Source organism: Zootoca vivipara, chromosome 1 (genome assembly GCF_963506605.1).
Source record: "Zootoca vivipara chromosome 1, rZooViv1.1, whole genome shotgun sequence".
In the NCBI taxonomy this organism is placed as follows: Eukaryota; Metazoa; Chordata; class Lepidosauria; order Squamata; family Lacertidae; genus Zootoca; species Zootoca vivipara.
Window position 1 is genome coordinate 107,330,091 of NC_083276.1, and position 15,232 is coordinate 107,345,322.

The 15,232-nt window shown below is 42.6% G+C and overlaps 1 protein-coding gene across 1 annotated transcript in view; it reads right to left on the reverse strand.

Annotated features, from left to right (window-relative positions):
- Nucleotides 1-4,224: 4,224 nt before the first annotated feature.
- KCNH7 (potassium voltage-gated channel subfamily H member 7) overlaps nucleotides 4,225-15,232 on the reverse strand; it is a 252,913-nt gene continuing 241,905 nt past the window's right edge. The window contains exons 14-16 of the mRNA XM_035132633.2: nucleotides 14,429-14,597; nucleotides 5,948-6,137; nucleotides 4,225-4,880 (exon numbers count right to left, since the gene is read on the reverse strand). Of these exons, the coding sequence (XP_034988524.2) occupies nucleotides 4,611-4,880; nucleotides 5,948-6,137; nucleotides 14,429-14,597 (629 nt within the window). The 3' untranslated portion in view covers nucleotides 4,225-4,610. The remainder of the gene's footprint in view (nucleotides 4,881-5,947; nucleotides 6,138-14,428; nucleotides 14,598-15,232) is intronic.

Sequence of the window (15,232 nt, forward strand, 5' to 3'; positions counted from 1 at the left end):
AACTCCACTGTCTGAAACCCTGGACAGCCACTGCCAGTTATTGCAGACAATGGATAGAGCTGGATAGAGCAATGGTCTAGATCTGAAAACCAAGAGTGGAGAAGGAAGGAAGTTGTGTTCGGCAGAACATTAGTATGTTTTGAAGGTTGGGATTAGTATAGTAATAGCTGTATTAAATAGTAATTGAAATGAAACAGATGAATTGTTTTATTTATGATTATTTTCTTTCTGTCTTTGGGAAAATAATAAAAAAAATTTTTTTTAAAAAAGGATAGAGCAATGGTCTGACTCAGTAGAAGGCGTTTTCCTAGGTTCCTACCTAAGACTGTGAATGCCTTTGTGACATCAAAACCAGCAGGCCACCCGACCTCTTCCCCCCCTTACACAATGTTGCATGCAGGCAAACCTGTGGCTCTTAAAACTGAAAGGGAGCACTGGGGGGGGGGGAAGGAGCAGGACCTCAGTCTAGGAGACAGAGAGAAGAAAACACATGGAGCAGCCTTCACGAAGCTGGTGACCTTTAGCTATTTTGGACTGCAAACCCCCCCAGCTCCAGCCAGCAGGGAAAGAAGGAGGGAGTTAGGTAAGGCCCTGAAGGAATAATGGGCAGGCACAAAGGGTTAGGGTTAAGGCTGCTTCTATATTTGCTCCATTTGGGAAGCATCTTGCTAGTCCAGCGGATAAAATATGCATGACTGCAACAGAGGGAAAAGTGGCACCAAATAATTTGAGAGAAGTAGGGTTGTTGTTTTCAAATGATGGAATAAAGCTTGCGACAAGCACAGCGGAAGAAGGTGACATCATCTCCTGTACATATTTTAATCAAACTGCCAGCTGATGTTGACAGAAACTGGAGATGGGGGGGGGAGAGGCAGGCTGCTGTATTAATGCACATGAAGAAATAAGCATCCCCCCTATTAAAAGTGGAGTGGGGAATGTTTTCAGCTCCCCCCGTCTGGGGCGGGGGGCACATGCCAGTGGTTGTGGAGACTAAAGGCAAAAGCAGAGAAAGAGATGTGACTTACCATTGAAACAGTAGACATAGTTTCTCACCATGCAAATATTAGACCTTACATATACACCTCTACACCACCTGCCCGGGCAAGCAAGAGGACATTTTAAACGTTCAAGGACACAGCCTGGTAATGGGAATGGCCTGGGGAAGAGTTCCAGGCATCCAATAGAGACCTAGAGGCCTGAAGTTCCACACCCTACTTAAAAGGTTTTCGAGCATTTTTAAAAAATCAAATGTAACTTTTGAATATGTAAACAAAACGTCCATTCGTCAAGCTCTTTCAGGAATCTAGGGTGACTTGCTGCTTTTGTCCCAGACTGAGTTCACACTTTTGACAGGTAATTCCTTTGTGGTGATAAAGGTACTCTCCATCTGTGAAATTGAGACCAGCCATGTGAAATACAACATTAGCTTTCCTATTGTTGCACTTCATAAGCTCCGAACTTGATTTCACACGCCGAAGCACATTTATGAAACGAAGGAACCGCAAAAAAGCGGGGGGGGGGGATGTTGACACCTCATGGTGACATTTCCCTGTCACACAGATGATCTTTCCAAGTGCCCCAGAGGAATGGCAATCAAAGCATTGCTTTTGACGGGCATAGTCCTGGTGGATCTCAAAAGGCATGTGCATTCATCACCATAAGTGTGTCCCATAAACACAAATGATGCAAAGCTTTATACATAACCATTGTTATTAAACTGGTAATTCCGAAAGCAGTTTGGTTCTTTTCATCTACAGCAGGCATAGGCAACCTTGGCTCTCCAGATGTTTTGGAACTACAACTCCCATGATCCCTGACCACTGGTCCTGTTAGCTAGGGATCATGGGAGTTGTATTTCCAAAACATCTGGAGAGCCAAGGTTGCCTATGCCTGATCTACAGAATATATGTAGGAATGTCTGTATATGTCCAACAGAAAAGCCTGGCAGTGCTACGCATGATCATGTATGATTGTTACAATGCAGTCCTATTTCCTATTAAATCAGGGATGGAGGGAATGTATGTCCTTTCAGATATTGCTAGACTAGAGCATCATCATTCCTGACAATTGGCCATGCTGGCTGTGGCTGATGGGAATTGTAGTTCAGCAACAGCCCAAGGTCCCCCACTGCTGCTTTAAAAGAAGCACCCCTCTATTAAACAATTATTCCCCATCCCTTTATTAAATAGTAATTTCAAGATTTTGGTCTTGCTTTTTTACATTTTTGCTGCTGTTGGTGCCTCCCTCAATTTTCTTTTTCTTTTCCTGTTCTCCCCACACCACAACACTTTTGGTAGATTCCCATCTTAAAGCTTTTGTTTAAGTTTAAGAAATCACGTGGCTGTTTTGACTTGGGCAAATACCATAGTGAGAAAGGTCAGTCCTCTTCTAAAACAAACAGAATGTTTGAAGCAGTGTTGTATTTTAATAAAATTAAATCTTAAGTATTCACAAGGCATTATGCACATACAGTATAGACTGTATTTAATGCCTATGGACCGTTGATTAGTTTACTCTCGTAGAGTCAGCTTTGGACACTGGGTAGACTTACGGCCTAGTGCAGATATACTGCTTTTTTAAAATGAATGGGTCACCATAGGGTTCAATACAGCCTGTTTCTCTTTCCCCGCTACCTCTGCCTTGCTTCAGAAGCAGGGTAGGGTGGGAGTGGACAGAGACACAGCAGTGTATGGATAGACCTTCTGGTTCCCATAACAGCACGGCTTGTCGTTTGGAAGGTCGGCGATTCGAATCCCCACAATGGAGTGAGCTCCCGTTGCTCTGTCCCAGCTCCTGCCCACCTAGCAGTTTGAAAGCACACCAGTGCAAGTAGATAAATAAGTACCGCTGCGGCGGGGAGGCAAACAGCGTTTCTGTGCACTCATCACGGTGTTCCGTTGCTCCAGAAGCGATTTAGTCATGCTGGCCACATGACCCGGAAAGCTGTCTGTGGACAAATGCTGGCTCCCTTGGCCTGAAAGCAAGATGAGCGCCGCAACCCCATAGTTGCCTTTGACTGGACTTAACTGTCCAGGGGTACATTACCTTTTACCTATTCTACATTTGCATGCTTGCATTTGAGAGTGTGCCAAGGATCAGAAGAAAACCAAGGCTCTACTGAGCCTATGGCGACCACCCCTTGCAGTGTGGGTACCGCGCTAGAATGGATCGAGACTACCCATTGTGCTCCACTACCGGGAAGGAACAAATGTAACATGTAAGGAGTTTTATATGAATGGGCGACTCTGGTGCCATTGTGTGAGAATGCCCTAAGGTTAAATAATAACCCAGGTGGAAAACCACGTTGAAGTGGTTTATCTAATTGGGCAGAACCCAACTGGTGCTCTTGCAGCCAACGGAAAGACTTTCCATCCAGTGAAGGCATCTGCTAATAATGGAAGAAGAGTGGGGTCATTTTTGCTAATTTCTCCTCCCAGCAACACTTCCCGAAAATCAGCTGCATAGAGTTCAGGGAGTCTCCAGAACATGGTGGGAAGTGGTGGTATTGGGATTTCAGGAGGAGGAAGAGCAAATTTGCAGGTCGCCTCCTCCCATTAACAGAGGTACCTGATGATTGAAAACCCTTCTGGTAATGTAAGAACACAACTGGGTCAGTCTCTCTCGCCCCCTCCTCCCCGGTGCGTGTAGAAAGTTAAGAGAGAGTTCTCAAAATGCAACCATGTCCATTATAAAAAGGAGCCAAACATTCCCATCACATTGAAAAAAAGGAACAAAGTCTTTTGTGTTATATAGAAATTATATTTATTGCATTTGATTATGTTTGAGGGTCTCTCGACAGCTAACTGCCTTTTGCAGGGTGGCAGCTTATAGGTGGTTTTAATAAAGAGAAAATAAGTTTTTTTTTTAAATGACATCATTCAGTTAATGGGGGTGCAAGTATTTAATGATGCTTTCCACTGTGCAGCTCAGTTGCTCTAGCAGTTTTGTTTTTAAAAGTCACCTATTTTTGCTAATGGTGTGTTACATGAATGACTTCCGAAACTCAGAAGACTTAGCTACTGTAGTCTTTTATCCAAGCCATGGTATGGTTGTGTTGATTATAAAAGGGGGAAAAAAGAAGTTCAGTGCCGGAATAGCCACTGTATAATTTTCAAAAGGTAAATTGGATTTATTTTTATTTTTATTTTTGCTGGAGCTAAAAAAAAAGGGGGGGGGAGTAATTTCTGTGTGGACCATCATCATTGGGTGTTTTTTGTTTTGTTTTTTTTGAAGGCATATCCGCAGTAAAATAGGGTTTCATTGAAAACAGTAAATAGTAGTCTCCATGCAACAGATCCATTATCATTTCCAAACATGCAAGGTGCTTTTTAAAAAATTAAAAAATATAAGGTGCCTTGAGAATGCTGGCAACTTTATATTTGGAACATACAGTTTGTTTGTTTGTTTATATATATATGTATATATTTATATATTTACATTGTTACTTGTTAACCTTACCTTACAAGCTACAAAGTTAGGAAAATATACAGTACTTTTGCATATAATGGTATATCCTTGCAGCCCCTGAGTCAAGTATAGAGGATATAAATACAAAATAAAAAAGCCATTAAAAGCACTTACATTTTAGGTGATGTAAGAGTATAAAAGGGTTATTTCCCAGGAAGACCAGGATCAGAAACATGCCTATAGAGACCCAAGATTCCTACAGTGCTTAGAGATGAATCTGGCAAGGATGGGTGTCTGATTTGGTGGAGGTAAGCCTTACGATGATGTTGTTGGGGCAGCTCTAAAGACTGGGCATGCTCCTGTTCCAGAAATGATGCCAGGTTGTCTTCTGAGGCTGTGTTAAGATGCACTCCGCTCGAGAGAGATTCTTTGGATTTCAGTTTTGATTTTTCGAGGTCTAGAAATTCAGGACACTGAGAAAACGGAAGCAAACAACAGCAGGGTCAGAAAGCATTTTTAAGAGTCCATTTCTAATGAAAACCTGAAAGTGAAAGTCTCTCTGTGAAAACTGCATACCCTCCAACACTTCTCTGATGAAAATTAGGACGTCCTATTTTATAATAATGCCAACAAATTTATCATCTATACCCTGCCCATCTGACTGGCTTGCCCCATCCACTCTGGGCAGCTTCCGACACATATAAAACATAGTTCTAGTTACAGGTAGGTGGCCGTGTTGGTCTGATGTAGTCGAAACAAAATAAAAAAATTCCTTCCAGCAGCACCTTAGAGACCTACTAAGTTTGTCATTGGTATGAGCTTTTGTATGCATGCACACTTCTTGTTGGTCTCTTAAGGTGATGCTGGAAGGATTTTATTTTATTTTATATAAAACATAATAAAACATTAAACATTTAAAAACTTCCCTATACAGGGCTGCCTTCAGGTGTCTTCTAAAGGTTGTATAGTTACTTATCTCCTTGGCTCAGGGGGGTCACATAACTCCATACCCTCCAACTTTTCTTTGATGAAAATAGGGATGTCCTAAGAAAAAGTGGGACATTCTGGGATCAAATCAGAAACCGGGATGGCTTCTGTAAATCTGGGACAGTGTCCCTGAAAATAGGGACACTTGGAGGGTCTGAAATTGGGTCTCTGGCGTTATTGTAAGATGTATACATACACAAATAAACACCCCTACATTCATAGGCAATAGCTTGTCTAATAGGCACAGATAAATTCACAGGGACAATGTTTTCAATAGCTATCAGTCCTAGTGACTGTTACGCTGCATCAGAGGCACTGTGCCTCTGATAGGAACAACTGTGGCAGAGGGCTGCAGCTCTCGGATCCCGTTTGTGGGGCTCCCATAGGTTGGCCATTGTGGGTAACAGGATGCTGGCCTAGAGAAGGACCCCTGATCTCACCCAACAGGGCTTTTCTCATGCTTGCAAATGGATGCATCTGATGACGTGTATTCTTGCCCATGAAAGGACACAGCCTAATAAACCACAGGACGTATCTGTACCTGTATGCATACCTGTGAAGGACTGAAGCTTCTGTCCGTTTTAATAGATGCTATGGGGTGAAGACTTTGCACTATTCGGACAGCTGGCCTCTGGTAATCTGCCCCAGTGGCCACCATGCTATAGGCAGGTGGAACAAGTGCCGATTGTCTCTGCAGCAGCTGTAGGATGGTTTGAATGTCAGAAGTCATTTGGGATTCAAGCCTGGGAAAGTAACAAGAAATCGGTAAGTATTTTTGTAGTAGGGATGACACAGTTTTGTCAAGAAAGAACAAGCCACAACTTGCAGTAACTTTACTTAATACTTGTGAACAAGAATAAACAGGGGAAGAATTTTCTTTTGGCACTCTATGGCTAGTAATTTTCTTTTACACAATCACAGCAGTGTGGAGTTGGAAGGGACACCAAGGGCCATCTAGTCCACCCCCTGCAATGCAGGAATCTCAGCTACATCATGCATGACGGACGGTCATCCAAACTCTGCTTTAAAACCTCCAAGGGAGTCTTTTCCACTGTCGGACACATCTTACTGCCAGCAAGTTCTTCCTGATGTTTAGTTGGAAACCTCCTCCTTTCTTGTAATTTGAATCCATTGGTCCGGGTCCTAGCCTGTGGACCAGGAGAAAACAATCTTGCTCCATCCTCCAAGTGAAAGCCCTCAAGATATTTGAAGATAGCTATCGTAACATATCTTCTTTGGGCGGGAGGTAGTATGCATGACAGCCCGCAACAGAGCAGATTGCAGGCAACTTTTGAACAGCTGGAATTCAGTGGCAGAAGAATGCTCTCAAAGTTTGTGCCTGATCCAGGCCGGGGGATCAATTTAGCTTTAGGGAAGGAGTAGATCATTTCAGATTTGGTCTAAGGAGGCCCTTCTTCAGATCTCAGACAGGAGCTCAATGGCTGCACCAGTGTGTGTGTGTGGGGGGGGGAGCTATTATAGGAGAGGTTCAGTGGAAGGAGAAGAAAAGGGTGAAGTTTTGTGCCCCATGTTCAATTTCTGAAAGAGAAATGTTTATCGGGGACTGGCATGCTCCCCCCCCACCTCCCCCGGTACTACCTGTGCAGGAACTATGAAATAACCTGGATGTAATAGCCCAGGTGGTGCTGTGGGTTAAACCACAGAGCCTAGGGCTTGCTGATCAGAAGGTCGGCGGTTCGAATCCATGCAATGGGGTGAGCTCCTGTTGCTCGGTCCTAGCTCCTGCCCACCTAGCAGTTCGAAAGCACATCAAAGTGCAAGTAGATAAATAGGCACCGCTCTGGCGGGAAGGTAAACAGCATTTCCGTGCGCTGCTCTGGTTCGCCAGAAGCAGCTTTGTCATGCTGGCCACATGACCCGGAAGCTGTCTGCGGACAAATGCTGGCTCCCTTGGCCTATAGAGCGAGATGAGCGCCGCAACCCCAAAGTCGGACACGACTGGACCTGATGGTCAGGGGCCCCTTTAATAGCAAGATACTTTCTCTCAGGTAAACAGTTCTAAAACTGTGACCCTAATGATCTCAGGTGAGAGGTGTTGCTAAAAGGGATAGGTTTTCCCTTTGTTCTCGCAGGGGTATCCATGCAAAACCCTTCCTCAATCAATTTTCACTCTGGTGGTTGCTTGCTCAACACACAGGGAATCTCTCATTAAAAGCCTTCCTCCATGTACTGAAGCTCAGACACACAGCAGGGAGTTCTCAGTAGCTTTGCCAAGATTATGGAACTCCCTTCCTTGGGAAGCCTGCCTGCCTCTTTCTTAGCTTGCTTCCAAGCGAGCAGAAAAAAGATGCTTCTGTATTTGCCAGGTGTTTGATCTGTCTTAATTTGTATTGTTTTGCGGGGTGGAGGGGGAGAGTTTCCTGCTGTTGTGGATTTTGCTACCGTTGCTCCTCGTTTTATCTCTCTGTTACAGATAGCATTTTGTTGCTTTGATGTGGTTACATATTGCTCTTAAACTGTTGTGGCGCTTTGTTGTCAAAAAAGTAAGTTAGATTGAATTCACAAATGAAATAAATAAACACTCACTACACTCTGTCAACTGATCGGAAATCCAGGGAAGTGAAAATGTGGCGGCAGTTTTCACCAGTTCTCAATTAGAGCACACAGCGCTGAGTTCTCAGGTAAGCTGCTACACTGCAAATGATTATCCACCACAGGTTTGTCAGGCAGGAAGCAGCAGACAGAGCTCCCTGCATGCTCCCTGCTACCTGCTGTCTTGTAACATATGTCATGTTGCTGCATTTTTATTTTTTTCCCCCCGCTGGAAATTAGGCCACAGCTATTCAGGCTTGATTGGCTCATAGAATGCAAGGGAAGTCTTATATCGGCTTTAAATTGCTTGTTAAAATGTACAGTGCAATGTGCCCAGGAGCACTCGGTGACTAATATAGACTGAGTTTGTCAATTCAGGATGAAATTGCCCATTTGTCATGACAAAAGTGCTGAAAGTAATGGAATCCTAGGGAAATGATTTTATTTTATTTTAAAAAAATAAAAGGCTGAACAAAGGCCAATTTCCAATTAGATGCAGTGCTGCTTTCTTGCAAGTCTTTTCTGTGCCCGTTTGCAAGATTTATTCCACTTGCAGAAGGGAAGGGGCGTGGTCCTGCGAGATACTTCAGCAACCAGAAACCAAAAGGTCGTGCCAAAGGACATCTTCTGTTTTCATGCCCATTTCATGCCCATTTCTAAATTCAGGGGACAGCTATAACATAAATATATATATATATATATTTACAGTTAAGATAGGATCCATTTTAGTGACTGAACTCTAGTAAATTTCTGGTGTTTAGGAGCCTATACTCAGCCAATCATTTCAGATTACAGAGCACTGATGTAATGGGATATTGTTCAGAGTTGCCTGCATTAGCCATTTCCAATATGTTTTACTGAACATTTGTTTTACTGAGGGGACTAGTTGTGGGAAAGCAGGAACCTTCAGTCTCTGCAACTGCTTCATGGGGGCAAGACCTACAGAAGAATAGTTGATGTGCTCATTAGGCCTTATATTCCTGTGCAGATCCTGTCCCCCCCCCAATAAAGAGTTAACTCCACTTTACTTTGTGTGATTTATTCCTAGCTTGCTCTTGTCATTAATATGAAATGTATCAGCTGACAAGTACAGTGGTGCCTCGCTTAACGAATGCCCTGCTTAACGAAATTTTCGCTTAACGAAAGGTTTTTTCTAGCGAAGGTTGCCTTGCTAGACGAATTCGTTTTCGTCTAGCGAATCGCGGTTTCCCATAAGAATGCATTGAAATTCAATTAATGCGTTCCTATGGGCAAAAAAAAAAATCAAAAAAAATTCAATGCATTCCTATGGGATTCGCTCGACGAATTTTTTTGTTATAAGAAAAGACCCGTGGAATGAATTAAATTCCTCTAGCGAGGCACCACTGTAATCTGCCACAATTGAGGACGACTGCCAAATCATGTACTAAAATTCAGGCTGCAAATCTACACTCACTAACCTGAGAGTCCAGGCCCCTGCCCAAACTCCCTATAAATTGTAAGAACAGTAGCTAAGACAGCCTATTTATTAAGCATTCATCCTGATTCACTTGCACAAAGCTTATGTAGTGATAAGGCTGTCAGTTTTTTTATTGAGGATTCATTCTGATTTGTTTTGGGGGCAGATACGTGAAAATGGGCATTCATCCTAATTTGCTTGCAGAGTGCTTACAAATCATTCGTTCATCCCACACTTCTCAGTGCATTTCTGTACCACTTTCCTAACTGCAAAGAGTTTTCTCAAGTGGATTTGTAGAACAAGGACAACAGAGCCCTTTAAGCCACATAAATGGCACAAACATAAAGTTCCAGTATGTGCTTTCTGCAAAATATTGAAAATCTGCAGGTGCCTTAAGCGGGATGTCATAAATGGAAATGGGGGTGGGGGCACCTTTGGTTCCTCCCCCTATATTTGAAAAATGTAAACCAAGAAAACCCTTTAGTCAACCACAAGGCTAAATACACGAGTTTGCACGTGTAAATAAAATCCAGCAGATCCCAATATGATTCCAGTATTACCCAGTGGCAAACCCAGGCTAAGAGAGAAGCAGGAGGCTCTTTGACAGCAAATTACGTTTTTGACAATTCTGGGCCACAGATTAATTCTAGGCTGCCTGAAAGAGAAGAATGATGGCAGGCCATCTTCATTACCATCTAGTGAAATCTTGCAGGGAAATGAACCTCCATTAAGGAGAAGCTGAGTGTTTCCTTTCCGATTTGATTAAATGCCCTGTCCCAATGAGAAAGAACTCTTCCCCAGAGAATGGGGAATAATAGCTGCCTCTCTATTGTTTCTACGGAATATTGCTGGCTGGACCACTTGTTGCCCTGGGGATGATCTTCAAAAACAGCTTAGGAGACACAATATGATTTGTTTACAGGAAGCTTGGCTTGTCACTATTGATTCAGACAAAATTATTTTACCTGGGTGTAAAGCTAATAAACTAGCAGCAAAAGGCTTTGCCACTTTTTTCTTAATATGGCCCTAAAATTGAGGAGTGAACAAACAAGCTTAAATTATGTTTTCTCTGGTAATTACAGTATGGATTCCTCTTTCCTCTCTTTTAATAGTTAACAGCTATATCAGCCCTGGGGACCTGAAATTCTGTATAGAATTAACTTGGAACAAATTGTGTTTTAGAATTGAGTTACTGAGTATAGATATATTGACTCTATTACTGTCTTGGCAGGTGATTTTAACACATATGGGGCAAGGACAACAAAGAACTAACAGTTATGTTGGCTCTTGAGGAAGATTATTATTTTTCCTTTTTTTCTGCCCTACGATTTGAGAAATGATTATGATTTTATGAAATCTTGCTGAATTTCAATTCTTAAAATCTCTCTTCAAATTTAATCTTCAATTCTTAAGCAGAAGGAGTCAACAAGATAAATATGGTGACTTTCATTTCATTTGTGCCTTAAGGCTAAGCAAAGCAAATTTTATCTCTGTTCCATCAGATCTTGCCAGTTATTTTATTGATTTGCTTCCTTTTGGTTACAACAATCAGTGGCTGGTTAGCACTGACAGGGCTCATCATTTTGATTGAAGAAAAACTGACCAGGAATAGGTAATTTGTAATTCAGCCTGAAGCTGTAGGCACCAGAAACCTAAAATTGTATTGTTGTAGAACACACTAGGTCAACTGGGGGTGCTTCCAAGCAGAAGCTATTTCACAGGTGGGATTCAATCGCATACTAGCAAATCCAGGTTACATAATTAAAATGTAATGCTCTTGGGCAACAGATCCAGTCCCCTCTTCCAAAAAACCCACACAAATTCTGACTTTTTGCAATAAGGAAAGTGATGGGGAAATACACAGGTATCTGTTGGATAACAATAGCTTGACGCAACATCAAAATACATCCTTGCAAGCCAATTGGGATGAATGCTTAATAAGAGGTAATCTGGAAACAACCAAAGTCTAATACTTTTGTCCAGTTGCATTGTTCTTTTTAAATGACTATTCCACCTACTCATTCATTAGTTATCTACCAACAGATAGTGAATAATCGTAAAGATGGTCAGATAGTTTGATTTGCTTTGCAACCTGGAGCATGCTCTACTCTGCTTTGCAGTGCAATCCTATACTTCTCTACTCAAGCGAAAGTCTCATGGACAGGCCCGGTGCTAGGGTTTTGGTGCCCCCCCCCCCGGCCAATCATATTTCAAACACAGATGGCACAGTGTTACTGGTGTCATGATAAAAACAGGGGTGTGCTTAAAGCCGGGGGTGCTTCCTCACTTTTATGCTGTTTTTCTGCCATAGAAAGGATACTAATGGAACTCTTGCTAATTGCATTGCTAGCACCAGATCAACGACAATCTCTTCAGCACACTGTGTCTTTGCAGAAATCTGGGAGCCACAATCGCCGCAGAGTAGCCAGCTTTGCTGATTAGACTGAGCACTGAGAGCAAGAAATTATAAGTACTGTACAAAGGGCTCGTGATAGCAGGGTCAGTGACTGCTGGCATTTCAGATCTGCAAAATTTAAAAGTGCTAGTTTCCACTAGGTTTTTTTTGGTTTCAACTATTTTTTTAATTCATCTGTGCAAATACTATATTTGAAGTGAAACTAATAAAATACCAGAAAAACTGTTAGCATTGTGACTTGTTACAGCCACATAAAGCATTTTCACCTTCATGGAGTTCAAGCCAAGATTTATGTATATGTGCAGCAAAAAGGCAATATAAACATTTAAATCATTACATATGTGCAATCTTGGAATACATGGGTTTTGAAGACACTCAAACTCAGGACGAAAGGGAGAAACGCACTAAGAGGAAGGCACGCTTGGCAAACCCTTACCGTGAACCCCCCCCCCCAGAAACCTATGTCCCCACTGTGGAAGGACGTGTGGATCCAGAATTGGTCTCCACAGTCACTTACGGACCTGCTGTTAAAATTGTGTTCATGGAAGACAAACTTACTCAGCTACATATGATTGCCAAAGCAGTAGCAGCAGCAGCACTTATTTTGTTCTGTCCCCCCCCCCCAAATGTGCAGAATAAATTCTTCTGTTTCCGATTGAAGGCACGGGTCAACTAGTCAAATAACTAGAAGTCAGAATTTTTACATGCAAATAACATTTGTCTTGGCTGCTGCTGCTGCAAAAAAAATCTGGATAATTCTGCTGTTTATTTGATACTATCTTGTGCTCTGCTTAGGTTTGTTTCATTACTCCATGTTATTTTTATGGTTTCAGCTAATTTTTATTTTTAGCATTACTGGCTGAAACAAATAAATTCTGAATACTCTGAAATAGATGCAGTTATATGGTGAATTGTGCTGTATGACTAATCAGCTCTACTTCACTTTATTTTGAACAAGGCTGAGAGCTGTGTTCTTTAACCAACTGCTACCATAACATCGTGGGCACTTAGAAGAGAGAAGTGTTGAAATATTATATGGAGTGCATTAGGAAAAGGAAGCTTACCTATACAGTATTTTGACAAAGAAAACAACTGTTTTCCTTGCACAGTGTGACTAAGTGACACTTACAGAGCTGCTTTTTCTTTTTCTTTTTGCAGGGTGGGGAACGAGTTTGCAGTTGCTTATTACAAAGAAAGTAGCAAAATAGCTCTCACATCAGACATTGAATGTTCTTGCAATGGAATGTAACACATGCTTCAAAGGCATAATAATAATAATAATAATAATAATAATAATAATAATAATAATAATAATAATAATTTATTTATACCCCGCCCATCTGGCTGGGTTTCCCCAGCCACTCTGGGCAGCTTCCAACAGAAAAATAAAACACAACAATCTATTAAACATTAAAAGCCTCCCTGAACAGGGCTGCCTTCAGATGTCTTCTAAAAGTCTGGTAGTTGTTTTCCTCTTTGACATCTGTTGGGAGGGCATTCCACAGGGCAGGCGCCACTACCGAGAAGGCCCTCTGCCTAGTTCCCTGCAACTTGGCATCTCGCAACGAGGGAACCGCCAGAAGGCCTTCGGTGCTGGACCTCAGTGTCCGGGCAGAATGATGGAGTTGGAGACGCTCCTTCAGGTATACTGGACCGAGGTGATTTAGGGCTTTAAAGGTAAGCACCAACACTTTGAATTGTGCTCAGAAACGTACTGGGAGCCAATGTAGATCTTTCAAGACCGGTGTTATGTGGTCTTGGCAGCCGCTCCCAGTCACCAGTCTAGCTGCCGCATTCTGGATTAGTTGTGGTTTCCGAGTCACCGTCAAGGGTAGCCCCACGTAGAGCGCATTGCAGTAGTCCAAGCGGGAGATAACTAGAGCATGCACCACTCTTGCTAGACAGTCTGCAGGCAGGTAGGGTCTCAGCCTGCATACCAGATGGAGCTGATAAACAGCTGCCCTACTCTACTCTTTTCAAAGAGGGAAACAGCCACACATTGCAAACTTTCATTTTCCAGAAGAAGAAGGGGAAAAAAACACATGGAAAAAGGGATCAGAGGAAATACTTTAGGGAATAGAAATAACTGAGCAATGAAAAAGGAACCAACCTCTTCCCTAAGATGATGGATCAAATTGTCCTTTTTGGATGAACTTTTGGGGTTGCCACTCTCTTTGGGCTCACAGGCACAAAATGCAGAAACTGTTGTAGACAACCATGTACGTACAACCACACAACCAAGTACACATTCTGCTGGCCACAAAATAATTCTTCTTTCAAACCTAACTTCAGCGGCTGGAGCAGACCTTGCAGGCATCATGGTATGCAAGCAGATGGGCGCCCATGGGCGCCACATTGGTGACTCCAGGCCTAGAAGCTAAAAGGCTCATCTGCCAACCAAAAAGCTTGACGCTCTGCAGCGGAATGGTTCGGTGGCCATAACAGGAAGCTGTCACTCAACCTCAGCCCCTTTCTTGGCAGTGTATGATGTAAACATTTTGTATGGCTTACAGAGGTTCATATATGAGAAGCAGGCTGAACGTTTGCAAAAGGTATGTAAATTCTATTGCCATTATTAATCATGATAGTTAGCCAAGGTTTGCTCTTTTCCTCATGTCCCTCCTTACCTGCTGAGCTGGTCTTGAAGTAAATCTAGCCTCTGTTCCACTTCTCCATAGTTGATCTCACTCTCTGTTTCGGAGATGCCCCACGTGACATGGGGCAATGCCGACTGGCTGGATAATTCCTGGTGGCTCCTGCTATGATCCTCCTCCCAGATTCTTCTGTCGGTGATGTCTGCCAAAATATAAGAGTGGAGGTTGGTTATTTAAACGAAGCTACAAAATATGGGGATAGGCTATACTAGAGAATGTCCACAAAAGTGATTTTTCTTTTGTCTTCATGATGATGCTCACGCTGTGCTCTAGCCTTAAGTATGAGAAGAAGCATTTATAGAGAGGACTGGTGTGGCCACAGTTTCTGTTATACTGGCTCAATTATGAGGCTGGATGAAAGGAACTTTCAGATTCAATTTAGAGCCTGGAAAGTTCTGGCATTCCCCCCCCCCATATGCTGCCCCTAGAGGAGCTCATCCCCATCCTCTCTATTTGTCCCCCACGCTATGCCACCTCCTCAGCCATGCTTCCTCTCACCAGGCCACATTCTTCAACAGCCCAGCCTTTTGCCTCTCCTTGAACTCTGTTAAGATCTTTTGCTTCTCCGGGTAGAGAGTAGGGAGGGGTATGTGAGCATATACAGCTAGCCTACGACACAGAGGTAAAATCAGCAAATAATAAACAACCACACATTCGCAGACATATATTTATAGGTGTTGCAGAAAACAGTGTTTTGAATTAATTCAATTAAGAATGGCAATGAAAACAAGCACAGATGACTGGACCAAACACCATTAACCACAAGAACCACCCACC